Source organism: Chiloscyllium punctatum, chromosome 14, assembly GCF_047496795.1.
Source record: "Chiloscyllium punctatum isolate Juve2018m chromosome 14, sChiPun1.3, whole genome shotgun sequence".
NCBI lineage: Eukaryota > Metazoa > Chordata > Chondrichthyes > Orectolobiformes > Hemiscylliidae > Chiloscyllium > Chiloscyllium punctatum.
This window is the reverse complement of record NC_092752.1, coordinates 9,759,100-9,780,384: the sequence shown is the minus strand read 5'-3', so window position 1 is coordinate 9,780,384 and position 21,285 is coordinate 9,759,100. Positions and strand designations below refer to the sequence as shown.

The 21,285-nt window shown below is 41.6% G+C and overlaps 1 protein-coding gene across 3 annotated transcripts in view; it reads left to right on the top strand.

Moving 5' to 3' along the window:
- ccser1 (coiled-coil serine-rich protein 1) overlaps nucleotides 1-21,285 on the top strand; it is a 1,276,667-nt gene that overhangs the window by 1,103,310 nt on the left and 152,072 nt on the right. The window contains exon 10 of one of the 3 annotated variants that reach the window (XM_072583865.1): nucleotides 4,096-4,141. The exons of the other annotated variants lie outside the window; for them this stretch is intronic. Coding sequence (XP_072439966.1) covers nucleotides 4,096-4,104 — 9 coding nt within the window. The 3' untranslated portion in view covers nucleotides 4,105-4,141. The remainder of the gene's footprint in view (nucleotides 1-4,095; nucleotides 4,142-21,285) is intronic. 3 annotated transcript variants of the gene reach the window in all.

The window sequence follows — 21,285 nt, the reverse complement described above, 5'->3', positions numbered from 1 at the left end:
TCAAAGAACAGGACCCTGTGGTTTGATATATGTAGCAACAGGTATGCGCAAATATGCCACACAGAGAGTCCAACTGACAGTCTTAAACTGGTTGTCGGTATAAATTTTAGCACTCGAGATTATGAAGTAAATACTGCCCCATTTTGGAATCATTTCTACCATTCAATATATATATCATGTGACTTTTTGTGTGATAAATAGAATGCGTTTCTTTTCTGGCTGTATGGAAGCTAATGAACACCATTCAAGGTGAAACTGCACAGTAGCAGCATGTAATGCAAGCTTAACTTGTTCTTCAGATTTTTGAGATAACCTTAAGCTGAGGTAGACTGAAAGTAATGACCTTGGGTCCTTTCTTGTGTTGCACAGTATACAGTGAGAAATGATCTGTTGCCATTATCCCACATATCCCATGAAGAAACCTGTTTCAACATCAAGCATACAGTGATTAGATGGCTTCGGCAATATTTACATTAAGACCTCTACTTGTCAAATACATTAACCAACCAACAGGCACTCTTTTTTTCCCATATAATATAAGATGTTGCTCTCTTTTAGACTTTATGCTTGCAACTGTCCTGCCAAGTGCAAGATGAAACCTTAAGCAAACTGTCTTTTTATCAGCAATATTCAACTTCTGTGCTATCAAACAACAACTGCAATAATAACAATCTACATTTATATCACACCTGTAGTATAATAAACCATCCTGAGATGTTTTATGGGGTGATTATCACTTGTTACTAGACAAGTTGATGATGGTCGAGTGGTGGATGTTGTGTATATGGACTACAGAAAGGCATTTGATAAGATTCCCCATGGTAGGCTCGTAAAGAAGGTCAGGAGGAATGGAATACAGGGAAATTTAGCTGTCTGGATACAGAATTGACTGGTCGACAGAAGACGGCAAGTCATAGTGGAAGGGAAATATTCTGTCTGGAAGTCAGTGATGAGTGGTGTTCCACAGGGCTCTGTTCATGGGCCTCTACTCTTTGTAATTTTTATTAATGACTTGGATGAGGAGATTGAAGGTTGGGTTAGCAAGTTTGCAGACGACACAAAGGTTGGAGGTGTCGTTGACAGTATAGAGGACTGTTGTAGGCTGCAGCGTGACATTGATAGGATGCAGTGATGGGCTGAGAGGTGGCAGTTGGAGTTCAACCTGGATAAATGCAAAGTGATGAATTTTGGAAGGTCAAACTTGAAAGTTGAGTACAGGATTAAAGACAGGATTCTTGGCAGTGTGGAGGAACAGAGGGATCTTGGTGTGCAGGTACATAGATCCCTTAAATTTGCCACCCAGGTGGACACGGTTGTTAAGAAAGCATATAGTGTTTTGGCTTTCATTAACAGGGGGATTGAGTTTAAGTGCCGTGAGATCTTGTTGCAGTTCTATAAAACTTTGGTTAGACCGCACTTGGAATACTGTGTTCAGTTCTGATCACCCTATTATAGGAAAGATGTGGATGCTTTGGAGAGGGTTCAGAGGAGGTTTACCAGGATGCTGCCGGGAATGGAGGACTTATCTTACGAAGAGAGGTTGATTGAGCTGTGACTTTTTTCATTGGAAAAAAGAAGGAAGAGAGGGGACCGAATTGAGGTGTACAAGATAATGAGAGGCATAGATAGAGTTGATAGCCAGAAACTTTTTTCCCAGGGCAGAAATTGTTAACACGAGGGGTCATAGTTTTAAGCTGTTTGGTGGAAAGTATAGAGGGGATGTCAGAGGCAGGTTCTTTACGCAGAGAGTTGTGAGAGCATGGAATGCGTTGCCAGCAGCAGTTGTAGAAGCAAGGTCATTGGGGACATTTAAGAGACTGCTGGACATGCATATGGTCACAGAAATTTGAGAGTTCGTACATTAGGTTTATCTCACATGAGGATCAATGATCGGCACAACATCGTGGGCTGAAGGGCCTGTTCTGTGCTGTACTGTTCTATGTTCTAACATTTAGCAGTGAACTATGTAAGAAGACTTCTCAAATGGTAAGCAAAACTTGATCAGTGAGGTAGGTTTTAAGTGTTTTAAATGATGTGACAGTGGGAGAGAAATCTGACCAGTTTAAGGAAAGAATTTCAGAGTTTCAATGCTTGATAGGTACTGGTGGCGGAGCAATAAAATTGGTGATGCACGAAAGTAAAGTCAAGATCTTAGAGTATTGTGGAGCTGGTACATGTTACATGATCGAGAAGAGGGGAAACCACAGAAATGTGACTATTATCCAATAGAAAACAGGAATAAAATTAGACTGTTTAGCCCCTCAAGCCTGATACACCATAGCTGATCCAACATTCCTCACATCCACTTTCCTGCCCTTTATGTATATTCCTTGATTTCCCGAACTAATCAAGAATCTAACTGTCTCAGTCGTAAATAACACAAGGACTCTGCTCCTATAGCTCTCTGTGGTGGGGAGTTTCAAGATTCATTATTCTCTAAGAGAAGAAACTCATCCTCATCTCAATCTTAAAATGATGCACCTTAATTTTGAGATTATGCCTTCTCATCCTAGACTCTCCCATGAGGGGAAACATCCTCTCAGTATTTACACTGTCAAATCCCTGTAAGATTCTGTATGTTTAAATGAGATCACCTCTCATGTAGATGTGAAAATCTATGAGGCACAACAGCGCCTCTTCTTCCTCAGGCAGCTTAGGAAATTCAGCATGTCCATAAGGACCCTCACCAACTTTTACAGATGCGTTCTATCTGGGTGCATAACAACCTGGTATGACACCTGCTTGTCCCAGGACTGTAAGAAACTACAAAAAGTTGTATGCACAGCCCAGACCATCATGAAAGCCAACCTCCCATGCATGGACTCCACTTATACGTCTCATTGCCGTGGAAAGGCTGCCAACATCATAAACCCCTCCCACCCCAGTAATGTCCTCTTCTATCAGGCAGAAGGTACAAAAGCTCGAACATGCACCAACAGGTTCAAGAACAGTTTCTTTTCCGCTGATATTCAATTGCTGAATGGGCCTGACTTCAAATAATGGGGATCTTGCTTTGCGCATCTCATGTGCAGCCATAACCTTATGTGCCTTGCTCTGTTTAAGCACACTATGATTTGTATATCCCTGTTTGCTATGATCTGATGTCCTGTTTGCAGAACAAAGCTTTTCACTGTACTTTTTTCCATGTGACTGCAATAAATCAAATCTAAAATCCCTTTCTTCTAAATTCCAATGAGTAGAGTTGCAACCTATTTAATCTTTGAAGGGTAAGAACATTAAAATCAATGTACTTTCAAGACCAGGAGCAAATGTAGATCAGTGAGTGTGAAGTGTTGCATAATTTTCTCCAGCTAGTTTGTTCAGACTGCAGTGTGTAACAGAACAGCGTGATTCCATAGGCTTGAGTTTGGATATGAGCCAATGTACACGTGTTTGGAGTTGTTCAGAGGAAAGAGTGTGTCCAGGTTACTGATGCAAATGAAAGCAAACACAGTCGTCTTCCTTACTCTCAATTCTGCATGGTGTTTAGGTCAGGGTGACCTGAACTGAAAGAATTCCGTCTGGATGAATTCTGAATATACTATTTCTAAAGCTAATTCAGTTAATAAATCAACTAGCTAATGCAAGGTGTGTCATATTTCCTCAGTTGAATTGAATTGGAGTTTTGCAACAACTAGCTAAAGGAACCTTTGTGTGAAAGCCTTGACATTATGGTCTCGAATAGCATCCAGATCATTGATGGAGTTATTTTTAACCCTTGTGAATTGTAGCATATAGTTCCCAGTCATTTCACTAGGTTACACTTTTGAAGGTGCACACTCCCAGTTCAGAGGAATCTGAAAAATTCAGTAGTGTGAATGTGACATGTTGTTATGCTGCTGTATTTTATTGGGTAAAACTGCCTTCTGTGATTGCATTTAAATTCGCTAAAATATTCTTTCTGCCATGCTGAGTACCTAACGCATTTTCCATTTGACGTAAACAAAGATTACATTTGTTTTTGTTTCACTAATCATATAGTTGTAGTTTTTGTGTTTTTTTTACCATGTTTTGTGTGTCTCATTTTGCTTTTCTTTTGTTCCTTTTGTTTTTTTTCCCCACCCATTCCATCTCATTCTGCATTCGTTGATGCAGCTAGGGTAATCATTTCAACAGCCTGAATGAACTCCCAGCTCTCCAGGTATGCTATAGAATAAAAGTGCAATCTGTAAACCTTTTGTCAGTGGGCCATATTATTTATTGAATGATTTTGGATGCAACATTGATTTCTCTCTTGCAAAGTTGTTCACTGATTTCTGTACTTTCTAGTGAGTTTATATTGTTCTCCATGTCTTACCCAAAATTTTACAAGTTTATGCTGATTTCTTTTAGCTCGCTTATGCTTCTTGCCAAATTATTTCCCCTGACCGCAAAAATACATCATTCCTTTCTGCCTCATGTACTTAATGTATTCCCCTTAAATGGAATAGAATTGTTTTTTTTGCTTTTTCAATACATTATTACTGTTTCCTGTCTCAGACTGCTGTGCATTGACATTGTTTGCACAGCCAATTATATTTTATTCAGGGCGTTTCCCAAAGGTTGGTAGAATGGAATTTCATTCTTTGGTCCAACCAAATAATCTTCAGACTTGCTATTCCAGAGCATTGCTTGCCCATCTTACATGTTCTCTTCCCATAAACCTGAGCTAATCCAAAACATTGTGGGGCGATATTTAACTTACACTGAGTAATGTTCATCCATGTTTACAATCACCTGATCTATGCTCTTCCTACCACCTGTAATTTCTTATAGCCTCACAATGCTGTGTGGTATTTCTGAATAAAGAGAAAAGCTATCAAAGCTTTTCATCCTGAATTCAACAGGACAAATGACAGAATGTCAAATTTCCAAAAGAGCAACAATTTAGATTGCATGAGACAGGAGTGCTCATTGGTTGACAGGTTGACTCTGGTCGAGTCATTGTGATGTGAAGTGCACCAGGGCACTATTGCCTGCGTGTTTTGTTTAATTATCAAAGCGGCACAATGAGTAGATTTTTGTTTATTCTTGCAGAGCACAAGAATTTGTATAGCTTTGAACAAGTGTAAGCAGCCATAGTATAAACCCGGACTAATTGTACTAAATTGGATGTTAAGGTAATTATTGGTACATTCAAAATTGTTAAAGACATTCTGTCCTTAAACTCTGACATTTTTGCCTCTGTCTTAATCAGTGCAAGATGAACTTCAGCGTATCTTATTTTTCAGGAGTGCACAAGTTCTGTACACCCAGGTGACCCTGTGATAATTGCACTATTCTATTTCACTAATTTAGAGCATCCCTGATTTGAGTTGCTTTACTACGTTTTCTATTCTTTTAGCAGCCTAGGCCGAAGCTTTGAAATCCTCTCCCCCATCTTCTCAATCATTCTTGTTATTTTTCTAAATTGACCTATTTCAATTTTGTTGAAATGTAAGGAAAAACCAATATTTATACCATATAAGATGCTGTTTGGTTCATAACTGGGCTGTGATAGGAGAAGCATTACTACAGCGAATGCACCAGTTAGAAGGTAACTGACAATTCAATGCCAAGCTTCTTTTCCCTTTTATCTTGGTATTCTTGTGAATTATTATGATCAATGTAAAAGCAACTACCAAACAACTATTCAAGAAACTTCTTAAAATCTAGCTCTGTCACAAAGCTTTTAATGATCAGCCCTATGTGGCTGTGTGTCATTTTTGATTTATAATTTTCCTCGAACATTCCACTATGTTACAGACAGATGATGAAAATGCAGCCATTCATGCAGCCAGTTCACTCACATGCAGTTGAATTAGTATATGCACAAACATAAAATTAGTGTAAATCAGTATAAAGTCAGAGCAAAATGAAAACATTGAGGCCCTATCAATGTATTTTTTCTTTAAATATGAAAACTTCTGATTTTCAACTATTTTAACATCAACTCTACCCATCAGGAGGACTCAATATTTATTATACAAAAATAAAAGTATTTAGAAAAGATAAAGAAGGACAAAAGGGAAGTATGAAGACAGTGTTGATCAGAGAGGATATTGCTCTGTTGGAAATAAGGAGTGTCCTTGTGGGAGAAAGAACAGGTTCCATTTAGATTAGATTAGATTATTTACAGTGTGGAAACAGGCCCTTCGGCCCAACAAGTCCACACCGCCCCGCCGAAGCGCAACTCACCCCTACCCCTATATTTACCCCTTACCTAACACTACGGGCAATTTAGCATGGCCAATTCACCTAACCTGCACATCTTTGGACTGTGGGAGGAAACCGGACCACCCGGAGGAAACCCACGCAGACACGGGGAGAACGTGCAAACTCCACACAGTCAGTCGCCTGAGGCGGGAATTGAACCCGGATCTCTGGCGCTGTGAGGCAACAGTGCTAACCACTGTGCCACCATGCCGCCATTTCTTAGAGTTGAGATGAAAAATCTTGCTACCTCTTTCTTTCACTATATGGAGACATAAATAGAGAAACAAAACTGCAGAGAAATCACATAAATGTGGAAGACCAATGGATTGGTGATACTGGGGACTTTTGGGTACAGGCTAGATACCTTACAACCTGAGTTTAAAAAAAAGCCAGCTGAAAGAAGTAATTGTTAGATGATGGGGGAGACTGAGGTTAAAGTGAAACAAAAACAAGTATGCATAATGAATGTCAGATGAATTCCTCAAATGATTTTATTTTCACTATCTGTGGTTGTCACCTGGTTGTGTTTTGGATTTAGATTGATCAAGATGACAGGAGGCTAGACTATTGAAAGCATTGCCTTTTACAGGACGTTGCCACCTCGTTATCTAGAAGATAAGATTGACACGAGGCTTTTAAATAGTGCTTTCTCCCAGTTGTTGTTGTAGTTATGTGGTCTTACATCACTGCTGATGTAGATTCTTATTTATGTATTAATATGACCGTGTTGCATGACATCTCCCTCTGATTGCATTGAGTACATTGTTTACATGATTCTACAGTAAGAACCATGTTAACTACATTAGTCTGAGAGTTGAAATGGAGAAACAAATAACACTAGAAAAAAAGAGAATATGAATACGGAATTGCAGGGATCCTAAAAATCTTCTGCCAACATATGAATTGTAACTCGGTAGTAAAAGGCGCACATAGAGGGTGACGGGGGACAGAGTCATCAGAGGTGCAGCTTAGTCATGACAGAGTTGACCTAGCAGCTTTCAACATTGACTCCAAACCCCATGAAGTCTCATGGCATCATGTTAAAGTTGAGCTTGGAGTTCTTCCACTGAAGAATCACAGACTCTGTTTGGAAAACGGCTGACATTCAGTTCAACTTTCCCCAAAGTCCCTCATTTCCTGACATTATTGCAACCTTCTTCCAAACATGGATTAAAAGTGCTGAGTTCTAGAGATAATGTGAGATTGTCTGTCCTTGACAGGCAATCATGTGACTGCCTGTGACATTAAGTAGCCTTAGCAAAATTGGAGTCAATGACAATCGGAGAAAACTACCCACTGGTTGGAGTCATGCCTGACATGAAAGAAGATGGTTGTTGTTAAAGGTCAATCTGTCAAACTCAATGAAACTGTATCATGAGTGCAGAGCATTGCATCACCATTGATCAATTCCTGATGTCAAATTGGTTGCAGTCTTTACAGCTAAACACACAACCATCTCCAGAAGTCTTTTGATAGTGATGATAAAGAGAAGATGGCACCAACTCTTTTTTGGTTAAGAAGCAATTCTTTTATATATCAACTACCTCAACGCAGTGGAGACTGATCACAAACTTTCCTTATCTTTATTCCTCAGTTGCCTTGACAAAAATATGTTGCTAGTCTGGATTATGTCAAGAAAATACAAAATATTTAAAGCTGTGTCAACAGTTTTTGAAAGCAATAATTACTCTCTATGCAAGTGTGAACAATTTGAGCCTAGAAGATGGAAAATGATATTCATGAGAATGCACTCCCATAACAGTCATACCATACTTTATTAAACAAAATCAAAATCAAGTGTTTAGACCAATTTATGCATAATCATGGAAGTAAAGATTCTACTTGCAAAAATATTCAACAAATAACCGTACTGTTTTAATTCTAGTGAGCGAATGAAACAGTTGAAACATTTTGGACATATATCCTTTGAAATGATGTCTGAAATGTCTGCACCAATCTCTGAGGATATGAAAGGTTTACAGTGATAACATTTGAAGCATTGCTGATGGCTCACAACGTGTTTATAGATAAGACCTTCACAGCCTTCTCTCTGGATGAGAACCAGTGGCTAAGTCATGTGAATTTGTTAGCAGGCTATGCTAGATAGTAAGCTGTTTTGGCCCTGGTGATTGAGGGGTATAACGTTAAGGCACAACAATCTGGATGTTTTATTTAAGAGCATAGTTTACAGCTACGTTTGTGGAAAGTTTTATATTTCATGCATCTTTTAAGACATATTGATTGTCAATACATTTACAATTTTTGTTACCATCTTCAGTTTTCTACATATCATGCAAAGCACTTCTGTTAAAGCAGCACTCAAGAGCTGCATTTATCTAATGCTCCAGAGTAATCACATTCTATGAGAACAAATATTTGTTCTTCAGAAAATTGAATTATTCTCTCTACATAGTCATTTTATCATTATAAAATAACTTCAGAAGTAATTAAAAAGGTCGGCTGAGTGCCAGTTTTGAATAGTGGATAGAAAATGGAAGCAGTCCTTGGATTAAAGTTGAGCTTGGAGTTCTTCTATTGAAGAGCCACACACTCCTCTTGGAAAATGGCTTAAGTGGCACTTGCACTATTTATTTTCAAGATTTCCATTAAACTTTCTGCTGATGTTATTGATGGTCTTGGGCATCCTCTGTGGAAACCCATTCTCATGATTCATAACAAATGTTTCAAGCGTGAGTGCCATCGAGTCATACAGGCCTACTGCTCAGGAAAAGACCCTTCAGGCTATCATGTCTACATTGGTCAGGCTTTACCACTTAGCTGCTTTAATCCTATTTTCTGACACTTGGCCCATAGCCTTGCATGCTTTGACATCACAAGTGCACATGTAAATCCTTCTTAAAGGTTATAAGAATTTTGTTCAAATGTGATGATGAACATGAGCCACTCAGTTGTCACTGCCATATGTCACAAACAAAGATTTTAATGAATGTGGATGTCAAGTTTGGGATTCCATTACCTGAAATTTTGATTCAAGTTAAGGGAGACGTGGTAGGCAAAGTGGCTGCATTCCCAGTGTCTTGGATTGACGCTGTTTGTGAATCTAACAGATGGCCATGTTTCTTTGTCATGAATGCTTCACAGTTTAGAGTCACCAGGTACCCTTGTTAAGAATATCTTTACAACATATCTACTATTTATTGAAGGTGAGTGTATTTATTTTTTTCTGGCTGAAGGAACAACTGTAAAGAAAAATACTAGTTTTACATAGTTTTTCATGATAACAAAGCAGGATTGGAATTTTTAAAACCAATTCCACGGATATGGGCATAGCAGAATTGGCCAGCATTTATTGCCCATTTCTAATTGTCTTTCAGAAGGCTGTGGTGAGCTGCTTTCTACTTGAACTATTGCAGTTTATGTAGTAGGGTCACACACACTGCTCAAAGCAAAGGCATTCCTGGACTTTGACTCAGTGACACTAAAAGAATAGTGACCTAATTCTAAGTCAGAATGGTATGTAGCTTGCAGGTGGTCACGTTTTCATGCATCAGGTGCCCTTGTCCTTCTTAGAGTAAGATGCCACAAGTTTGGAAGATAAAGTTGAAATAACCTTCCTGCATCAATTGCAGTGAAATTGACCAGAAAGTAATGTGTCTGGATTCAAATGTTTGTAATTAATATTAGTGTTAAAAAGGACTGAAGAAAATCTTGAGACTTAACATAATCGTTAGACTAATATCCCATGTCATTTTAAAAGAGGTATTAATTTGTTTTGATTGTCCAGAATTTCCTAAATTCTAGAACCATTACTGTACAAATTTCATGCCATTGTTCATGCGAGAACAAATAGTAAACAGGAAGCTATTTGCCAGTTAGGAGTAGGGCAAGTACTGGAATCTATTGTTAAGAACCTGATAATTGGGCAATTAGAAAATCAATAGTTCAGCAAAGTCAACACAGTTTTGTAAAAAGAGAAAAGTTTGACAAATGTAATAGAGATTTGGATGCAGTAACTAGTAGGGTAGATAAGAGGAGCCAGTGAATGCAGTGTCATTGAGTTTCCAGTAGGCACTCAGTAACGGGTCAATAACAGGTCACACAGGAGCTTGCAATACAAAATTAAATCTCCTGAGATTGAGTGTAGTACACCAGTATGGATAAAGAGTGTCTGATGTAGGTTTGCTTACTGAGCTAGAAGGTTCATTTTCAGACATTTCGTCACCATACTTCATCCAAAGGCTGTCTGAAGGTGTTACCTAGTATGGTGACGAAACAACTGAAAATGAACCTTCCAGTTCAGCGAGCAAACCTACTTCCAGAACCTCAACCTGAGCTACAAGTCTTCTCAAAACTCGCGGATAAAGAGTATTGACTGAGAAAAAGATGGACTAGATGGGTCATTTTCATGTTGGCAGGGTATAGCTAATGAACTGGCACGAGGATCAGAACTTTACAATCATATCAATGATTCAGGGAACTGAGTATAATGTATCAAAGTTTGCTGATGAGATTAAGAAGTTTGTTCAGTTGAATGATCAGTTGGATGATTTGGAAAAAGAACATGGCAGATGGCCTGTTATGTGGGAAAGTATGAAATTATCCATCATTACAGGAAGAAATGAAAAACATAATTTATAAATGCTAGTATTAAGAGGGATTTGATGGTCCTGTACAGGAAACTGAGAACATGATATGAATATGCTGGTAGTTATTGGAAGACGAATAGAATATTTGTCTTATTTTGAAAGGAGTTTGAAAAAAAATGAGTAAGCAATTCATATACTACAGTGGTTCAAGAAGGCAGCTCACCACCACCTTCTCAAGGGCACCTATAGATGGATAATAAATGTTGGCCCAGCTGGAGATGCCTATGTCCCATGAATGAAAAAAGCAAGATATGAAAATTCAGTGGGAAAGTGTTGATGGTTTTTCCTTTTTTTTATAATTTTCATGGAATGTGGGAGTCACTGAATCAAGTGGGTCAGGAGTCATCTGCAGGCCAGATCAGAAAGCAGATTACGTTCCCCAAATGTTACGAGTGAGCCATATTTGTGTCTGCAACTTTTAACTGTGTTTACATTGTTGTCATTAAGCTTGCATTCTTATTCCAGTATTTTTATTGATTTCCAGTTTCATTTTCTGTTGTGAAGGGTTTCAAGTGCATGTCCCGAGAGCATTTGCCTGTTGCTTTGGAGTACTAATTTGGTGATCTTTTCACGACACCTTTGTTGTCCCATTCAAGAGTAGAGCAGGCTCTTGGTGACTTAAGAGCTGTTGCTATTCCTAATTTATATGTTAACACACCTTAATTTTCATGAACAACCAGACTTCCAACATACACATTTTTCAATACAAAATAACTTCACAGAGACTTCAGCACAAGATCTTGGCTGACAGTCCAGCTCTATACAGGACTGTACTGCACAGTCAGAGGCAGCATCGCTAAGATTAAACATTAAACCAAGACCCTGGTTGCCTCTTCAGGTTGACATTTAAATGTTGAGAAAACATTCACTGTATCGTGGCCAATATTTATCCTTAAACAGACATTACTGAAAGAAAAACAAATTATCTAGTCATTTACTGCCACATTTCCTACATGACAACAGTACTTCATAAGTTGCTTCATTGCCTGTAAAGCCCAATATAAATGCAGATCTTCTTTACTCCTTGCCTTTTATCTTGCCAAGCATCCATTTTTCTACCTGCCTGTTTTCAATTATAACACAATCTCTATTAACTCTGAGAAGCATTTAATGGATATAATATTGCATTTGGTATAATTAAAATATTAATCATACTGTAGTCTAAATAGCATTTCTATTGAACCATTCTTACATAGGTTTAGTTTTCCATTGCAGAACACACACTGACTTTCATCAAAAAGTCTATTCTGATTTGGCTATTAAATTACGTTAATGATCATTTCCCAGAATATTAAGTAATTGCTCCTTTTATAGGTTTTTATACAAGTATGTAAAGGCCCATTACAAAAAGAATTACTAGATCTCTGAAGAACTGAAGGGACTTTTTTCAGTGCCATATGTCTTTATATCTGGCTCAGTCTATTGATCACCATGGAAAGTTAGAAAAATGCAAACCAAGGGATTTAGATTGCTTTAAAAAATAACCAGGGAAGGGTGATTTAATTAAAGTGTGTAAGATACTGAATAGTCATGATATGGTGGATGTGGAAAGGACATTTCCTCATGTGAAAAGAAGGGGCTAAATGGGTACATGGAATTTAAAATGTGAACTGATCAGCCATGATCCTTTTTAATGGCAGAGACAGCTTGAGGGGCTGAATGGTTTAATCCTGCTTATTTGTTTGCTTCATGGCAAATCTGATGAAACTAAAAAGGAAACGAAAACGAACGTGGAATGAAAGGCTAAAATATGATGAGTTCAGGATACGCTTTCTGAGATCACTCCATGTAGTGTCAGTATTCTGCAGTGCAGTTTGGTAAGGAGTTGCAGACATCTGACCTACTGACAGTGAAGGAAGAGTGATTCAGTTCCAAATAGAATAGTGTGAGACTTGGAAGTGGTGCTACTCCTATGCCCTTTTCCTTCTAGTTAGCTGAGCTAATGTGTTTGTACAGTGTTATCGAAGGAGCACTGGCAATATACTTGTGGTGCATCTGATATATGGTGCACAGTGCTGCCAATGTGCACTCATGGTGGAGGGAGGAGTTGTTCAAGTTGGTAGATATGATGCTGATTATGCAGGCTGCGTTTTGATGGTTTTCAACTTTAAATCCTGTTTCAACTGTATTCATCCTGACAAGTAGAGAGTATTTTATCACACTCGTAAAATGTGCCTTATAGTTGGTGCAAAGACTCTTAGGAACTCAGAGGTGAATTACTTGCCTTAGAGCACACAAGTTATGGCTTTTTTCTTGTAACAACAGTATAAATGGGACAGGTTCCGTTAATTTTCTGGTCATTGGTGACCCTAAGATCATGTTGACAAAGCATTCAATTATAGTAATACCTGTCAACCATCTCATACTGCATATGATGTAAACAAGAATTCAAGTTCAGATTAATTGAACAAAAGAAACATATAAACTATAGACTCTCAGTTCAGGAAATTAATTAATAAAAATCCTAGCAAGCTGCATTTCACAGTAGCAAACAATTGCAGTGCAAAATATCAGAAATATAGAAATACAGAGATGTATAGCATGGAACCGCTGACTCTTCAGACCAACTTGTCCATGCCAACCAGATATCCTCAATTATTCTAGTCCCATTTGCCAGCACTTGGCCCATAACTCTCTAAACCCTTCCTCTTTATATACCGTCCAAATGCCATTTAAATGTTGCAATTGTATCAGCCTCCACACATCCTCTGGCAGCTCGCCCTCTATGTGAAAAGGTTGCTCCTTAGGTCCTTTTAAATCTTTCCCCTCTCTCCGCAGACCTATGCCTGCTGTTATGGACTCCCCACCCAGGGGCAAAGACTTTGTCAATTCACCCTATCCACGTCCCTCATGATTTTATACATGATTCGGAGATACCGGTGTTGGACTGGGGTGTACAAAGTTAAGAATCACACAACACCAGGTTATAGTCCAACAGGTTTAATTGGAAGCACACTAGCTTTCGAAGCGACGCTCCTTCATCAGGTGATTGTGGAGGGCTCAATCGTAACACAGAATTTATAGCAAAAATTTGCAGTGTGATGTAACTGAAACTATACATTGAAGAATTGATTGTCTGTTAAGCCGTTCATCTGTTAGAATACAGTGATAGTTTCACTTCTTTCATGTGTAAATCACAAAACCCTTTTTTTAAAGTTGCATTCTCGGGTTAGCTGTTAACAATGGTGATAGCTAGACAATATGTTGAAGGTGTTAGCCCCCTGTGTTCTCTGTCTATGACCTGATGTTTAGATTGATTTCAATCTAGAAAGTGAGATAACAGAGTTTTACATAAATTCATAAAGTGCAATGTAACTGCAAGTACAAAAAAATTCACCACACAAAGTATATGTGTGCATGTGGGTCTTTGTCTGTGTGTGTGTGTGTGTGTGTCTGTCTGGGGTGGGGGTTGTGAGTGTGAGAATGTGTGTGTGTGTGTGTGTGTAGTGAGTGCAGAGTGTCTTAAGTTTGTGAGGGGGTGCATGTGTGGGAGTGTGTGTGTCTATAAGGGTGTGTACGCGCGTCTGTGTGTACCTGTGTCCGTGTGTATGTGAGAGTGTGTGTGTGTAGGAATATCAGTGTGTGTGTGTGTAGTGCAATGGTGATCACCTGTAATGTGACATGAACCCAAGGTCCCGGTTGAGGCCCTCCCTATGGCTACCGAACTTAGCTATCAGCCTCTTCTCGGCCATTTTCCTTTGCTGCCTGTCCTGAAGTCCACCTTGGAAGATGGTCACCCGAAGGTCCGAGGCTGAATGTCCTGGACCACTAAAGTGTTCCCCAACTGGGAGGGAACCCTCCTGTCTGTTGATTGTTGTGCAGTGCCCATTCATCCGTTGTCGTAGCCTTTGCTCGGTTTCCCCAATGTACCATACCTCCAGGCATCCTTGCCTGCAACGTATAAGATAGACAACGTTGGCTGAGTCACATGAGTACCTGCCATGTACAAGGTGGGAGGTGCCCCCACGCGTAATGGTGGTATCTATGTCCATAATCTGACACGTCTTTCAGCGTCCACAGTGACAGGGTTGTATGGAGTTGTCCTGAGAGCCGGGCAGTTTGCTACAAACAATGATCTGTTTGAGGTTTGGCGGTTGTTTAAAGACAAGTACTGGAGGTGTGGGGAAGGTCTTGGTGAAGTGCTCATCCTCATTGATAATGTGTTGCAGGTCACGAAGAACATGGCGTAATTTTTCAGCCCCTGGGAAGTACTGAAAAACGAAGGGTACCCTGTCAGTTGCAGCACGTGTCTGTCTCCTGAGGAGGTCATTACGGTTCCTTGCTGTGGCACGTCGGAACTGGCGGTCGATGAGTTGAGCATCGTACCCCGTTCTTGTGAGGGCATCCTTGAGTACTTCCAGGTGTACGTCACGTTCCTCCTCATCTGAGCAGATCCGGTGTATGCGTAGGGCTTGTCCATAGGAAATGGCTGTTTTAATATGTTTTGGGTAGAAGCTGGAGAAGTGTAGCATTGTGAGGTTGTCTGTGGGTTTGCGGTAGAGTGTCGTGCTGAGGTGTCCGTCCTTGATGGAGACACACGTGTCCAAGAATGAGACAGATAGTCAAGAGTAGTCCATGGTGAGTTTGATGGTGGGATGAAACTTGTTGATGTCACTGTGTAGTTTTATCAGTGACTCCTCGCCATGGATCCAGAGGAAGAAAATGTCATCAATGTACCTGGTGTACAATGTCGGTTGGAGATCCTGCATAGAGAAGAAATCTTGTTCGAACCCGTGCATAAAAACGTTGGCATATTGGGGTGCAAATTTGGTCCCCATGGCTGTTCCGTGTGTCTGGATGAAGAATTGGTTGTCAAAGGTGAAGACGTTATGATTGAGGATAAAGCGGATGAGTTGTAGGATGGTGTTTGGAGACTGGCAGTTGTTGGTGTTGAGTACTGAGGCTGTTGCTGCGATGCCATCATTGTGGGGGATGCTGGTGTAGAGTGTGGAAACGTCCATTGTGGCGAGGAATGTTCCCAGTTCGACTGGTCCATGGTTGCTGAGTTTCTGTAAGAAATCCATAGTGTCGCGACAGAAGCTGGAGATCCCCTGTACAATAGGTTTCAAGATGCCTTCCACATAGCCAGAGAGATTCTCACATAGCGTCCCATTGCCCGACACGATGGGACGTCCCGGTGTGTTCACTTTGTGTACCTTTGGAAGGTAGTAGAAGTCGCCTACACGAGAGGTACGTGGGATGAGGGCACGTAGGGAGCTCTGAAGGACTGGATCCAAGGTTCTGATCAGTGTGTTTAATTCTCGGGTGTGTTCTTTGGTCGGATCAGCTGGTAGTTGCCTGTAGTGTTCCTGGTTGTTCAGTTGTCGGTACACTTCCTTGCAGTAATCTGTTCTATTCTGAATGACAATGGCTCCTCCTTTATCTGCTGGTTTGATGACAATGTTGTGATTGGTTTTGAGAGCCTGGATGGCATTGCGTTGTGAACGGGTGATGTTTTGCTCTACCTTCTGGGTACGGCTGATGAATCTGGCTTTTGTATATTTCCTGACAGTTTGAGCATACATGTCAAGCCCAGGTATGCGGCCCTCCGGTGGGGTCCGTGTTGATACCTTCTTTGGTCGCTCCTCTCCAGATCCCTGTGATGACTGTTCCAGGTCATCAGTGGGCTCAGTGGGATCACTGCCGGCACCTTGAAAGAATTCCCGGAGTCTCATTCGTCTGATGAACTCCTCTGTGTCTGCTGTCAGAACCAACGGGTCCATTTTGGTGGTGGGGCAGAAGTTGAGACCCCTACTCAGGACTTCAATCTCTTCCAGTCGAAGAGTGTGGTCCGATAAGTTGACAATAGACTTCCCCGCAGTGATAATGTTGTCTACTGTGGTTCCAGAGTGGGCTTTGCTATTACTGGTAAGAATGCCAAGCTTCCCCAGTTTTTTGCTCTTGGCGTGCATGTCCGTGGTGGAGTTTTGTCGCCTTGGCTGTTTGGCAATGTCACGTAATTGTACTGATGTATCCTGTGTGCGGGCTGTGAGTGTGGACTCCATCTGAATTTCAAGGTTGTGGTGCCTGCTGTAGAGTTGGTGCACGAGATGATTGAGAAGTTTATAAACCTCTATAAGGTCACCCCTCAGCATCCGACGGTCCAGAGAAAATAGTTCCAGTCTATTCAGCCTCTCCCTGTCGCTTGAACTCTCCAATCCCAGAAAGATCCTTGTAAATCATTTCTGAACCCTTTCAAGTTTTTTTCAATAGCAAGAAGACCAGAATTGCACATGCCTTAAATATTATTGATTGGTTGAATGAGTGTATTCAGTTGTTACCATTACCTCTCATGTATGTCTTGACAACGTTGCTAGACTTTCATAAAACAAAGAACTGTGGATGCTGAAAATCTGAAACAAAATCTGAAAACTTCTTCAGACCTAGTTCCAGTTGTGAAGAGTCACTGGTCTGAAAACATTAACACTGTTTCAGTCTCCACAGATGGTGCCAGACATACTGAGTTTCTCCAGCACTTTCTATTTTTGTTAGATTGTCAGCTTGGAAATGAAAATGGTCACACTCACGTTTTGATCTTGCTGGATTAGTGGTGCTGGAAGAGCACAGCAGTTCAGGCAGCATCCAAGGAGATTCAAAATCGACGTTTTGGGCAAAAGCCCTTCATCAGGAATAAAGGCAGTGAGCCTGATGTGTGGAGAGATAAGCTAGAGGAGGGTGGGGGTGGGGAGAAAGTAGCATAGAATACAATGGGTGAGTGGGGGAGGGGATGAAGGTGATAGGTCAGGGAGGGGAGGGTGGAGTGGATAGGTGGAAAAGGAGATAGGCAGGTAGGTCAAGTCTGGACAAGTCATGGGGACAGTGCTGAGCTGGAAGTTTGGAACTAGGGTGAGGTGGAGGAAGAGGAAATGAGGAAACAGGTGAAGTCCACATTGATGCCCTGGGGTTGAAGTGTTCCGAGGCGGAAAATGAGGCGTTCTTCCTCCAGGCGTCTGGTGGTGAGGGAGCGGCGGTGAAGGAGGCCCAGGACCTCCATGTCCTCAGCACAGTGGGAGGGGGAGTTGAAATGTTGGGCCACGGGGCGTTGTGGTTGATTGGTGCAGGTGTCCCGGAGATGTTCCCTAAAGCGCTCTGCTAGGAGGCGTACAGTCTCCCCAATGTAGAGGAGACCGCATCGTGAGCAACGGATACAATAAATGATATTAGGGGATGTGCAAGTAAAACTTTGGATGTGGAAGGCTCCTTTAGGGCCTTGGATAGAGGTGAGGGAGGAGGTGTGGGCACAGGTTTTACAGTTCCTGTGGTGGCAGGGGAAAGTTCCAGGATGGGAGGGTGGGTTGTAGGGGGGCGTGGACCTGACCAGGTAGTCACGGAGGGAACGGTCTTTGCGGAAGGCGGAAAGGGGTGGGGAGGGAAATATATCCCTGGTGGTGGGATCTGTTTGGAGGTGGCGGAAATGTCGGTGGATGATTTGGTTTATGCGAATGTTGATAGGGTGGAAGGTGAGCGTCAGGGGCGTTCTGTCCTTGTTACAGTTGGAGGGGTGGGGTCTGAGGGCGGAGGTGCGGGATGTGGACGAGATGCGTTGGAGGGCATCTTTAACCACGTGGGAAGGGAAATTGCGGTCTCTAAAGAAGGAAGCCATCTGGTGTGTTCTGTGGTGGAACTGATCCTCCTGGGAGCAGATACGGCGGAGGTGGAGGAATTGGGAATATAGGATGGCATTTTTGCAAGAGGTAGGGTGGGAAGAGGTGTAATCCAGGTAGCTGTGGGAGTCGGTGGGTTTGTAAAAAAATGTCAGTGTCTAATCGGTCGTCATTAATGGAGATGGAGAGGTCCAGGAAGGGGAGGGAGGTGTCAGAGATGTTCCAGGTAAATTTAAGGTCAGGGTGGAATGTGTTGGTGAAGTTGATGAATTGCTCAACCTCCTCGTGGGAGCACGAGGTGGCGCCAATGCAGTCATCAATGTAGCGGAGGAAGAGGTGGGGAGTGGTGCCGGTGTAATTACAGAAGATCAACTGCTCTACGTAGCCAACAAAGAGACAGCCATAGCTGGGGCCCATACGTGTGCCCATGGCTACCCTTTTGGTCTGGAGGAAGTGGGAGGATTCAAAGGAGAAATTGTCAAGGGTGAGGACCAGTTCGGCCAAACGAAGATGAGTTGTTGGGGGCCGGGGAAACGGAAGTCTTGGAGAAGGTAGAGAGCGTGGGTGGTGTCTTGAACGTATGTGGGGAGTTCCTGGACTAGGGGGGATAGGACAGTGTCGAGGTAGGTAGAGTTGAGTTCAGTGGGGCAGGAGCATGCTGAGACAATGGGTCCGCCAGGGTGGTCAGGCTTGTGGATCTTGGGAAGGAGGTAGAACCGGGCAGTGCGGGGTTCCCGGACTATGAGGTTGGAAGCTGTGGGTGGGAGATCTCCTGAGGTGATGAGGTTCGGTATGGTCTGGGAGATGATGGTTTGGTGATGGGGGTAGGGTCATGGTCGAGGGGGCAGTAGGAAGAGGTGTCCTTGAGTTGGCATTTGGCTTCAGCGGTGTAGAGGTCAATGCGCCAGACTACCACTCTGCCCCCTTTATCCTCTCACCCTCACAACGCGCAGCCCTCCAATCCCTCTGCTCCAATCCCATCCTGGTTTGATGGTGAGGTTGGGATTGGAGCAGAGGGATTGGAGGGCTGTGCGTTGTGAGGGTGAGAGGTTGGAGTGGGGGAGGCTTCAGGCTCACTGCCTTTATTCCTGATGAAGGGCTTTTGCCTGAAACGTCGATTTTGAATCGCCTTGGATGCTGCCTGAACTGCTGTGCTCTTCCAGCACCACTAATCCAGAATCTGGTTTCCAGCATCTGCAGTCATTGTTTTTACCTTTTTGATCTTACTGAGCAGTCACTGGCTATGAGGTTTTCTTCCATCTTCATTACACAATGACTGACTCAATCATAAGACTCAAAGTGTAAATGACTTAATACTTTTCTGAACAAATTTTGTTTATCTTGTGAAGACGTGTAAGAGAGGCACAAGTAAATTGGGAAAGGAAAAGGCACAAGAGTTTGGAAAGTACAGTTTTTTTTCTGCATGAGGAGAAATATCATTGAATAAAATTATTGAAATTCTTTTAGTGGCTTTTATTTCATTAGCTAAAGCTCTGTGTTTCTTGACATAGATGGTTCTTTAATGGGACAAACAAACAGATTGAAGGTTGAGAAATTATAGAGGAATGTGGCAACAAAGTAGCAGGGGAACCTGTATTCGTTTGTGGGCAACTTGTCCAGATTAAAGTGGTCCCAGAAGCTTCCTTGAATACTCTTCTTAATCTTTCTTCATGAGGTAGCTTCCAAAAGCTCAATGGCAAGGGCTGCACTGTCATGAAAGCAAAGTTGCTGAGAATTCAGTAGACCACCACAAACTTGGATACACTGTTTGGTGAATACTGGGGGATTTCTTCTTTTTGATCTGAGTGCTGAAACCATTATTCATGACATTGATCATTTGAGTCATGATTTTCCAGGGGGCTGTATGGCACTCATTCTTGATGAATTGTCAATATTGGTTTGGTATAGTGACCTCTATCATCCTAAAGCCAGCTTCTGTTTTTCTCCAGTGAATCAAATACAACAGGTATGCCCAAACTGGTGCAGGATGAATACATCTTGGCTACTGTCAGGATTACAGCCTTTTGTCAAGAGAATATTTTTGGTCACACAGCAGCTTGACATTAATGGGTTAGTAATCTTTGTAGATTACATGTCCCTCTGAACATGTGGGTCTTGGAGAGACACATAGCCTGTTGACTGCACCCTCCAGGAACACTGAACACTGTCCTTTCGCTAATATTCAACAGCAAAAGGTTAGTCAACAGCTCTCACTTGAATGTTCAATGGTAAACCCTGTATATAATGCTGGGTGTGTGGGATTGTTGTAGTGGTGGTAAAGCAGTAAGAGAATCATTGAGGAAGGGGAGGGTACAGATAACTAAACCTATGTTCAACATCAAGTGATTGAGAAAGGGCATTACCAGAACCTATAATATACTGGAGACACAAATGATTTAGTGGTTGTGGATAATAGGTGAAAAGTGCCACGGTTATTTGGAAGTGGGAAAAAAATTCAGTTGTGTGCAGTAACACTTATGGATATGCAGAAGAAAAGAAAAAAAAATGGGCCCGTGCTGTCTGAAATGGCAGATCAGAAGTTCGCAGCTGTTTGATGGTGGCTTCCCTTTTGCACGATTCTGGTGCAGACGTGACACACTTGTATGACCGTGCTCGTACTGTCAGGGATGAAGTATGGTGGCCAAAAGCAGTCTCCCCAACATTTTTTACATTTCAACCATTTTCTCACAAGCACCACGATAGTGCTAAATTTCACATCGGAGGACTGACAATTTGGTGATGTGAAAGTCTGTTTTCGCTCAATATAGCTAAACATGGTCCCTGTGAGAATGAAGAAAAAGAATTGAACACTCCATTTGAATGAGTTCTTTAGCAGTTGAGTTTAAGACATTGCGACAGTTATTCAGTGCCTGTCCACCTTGTGAACTAATCACAAGTGT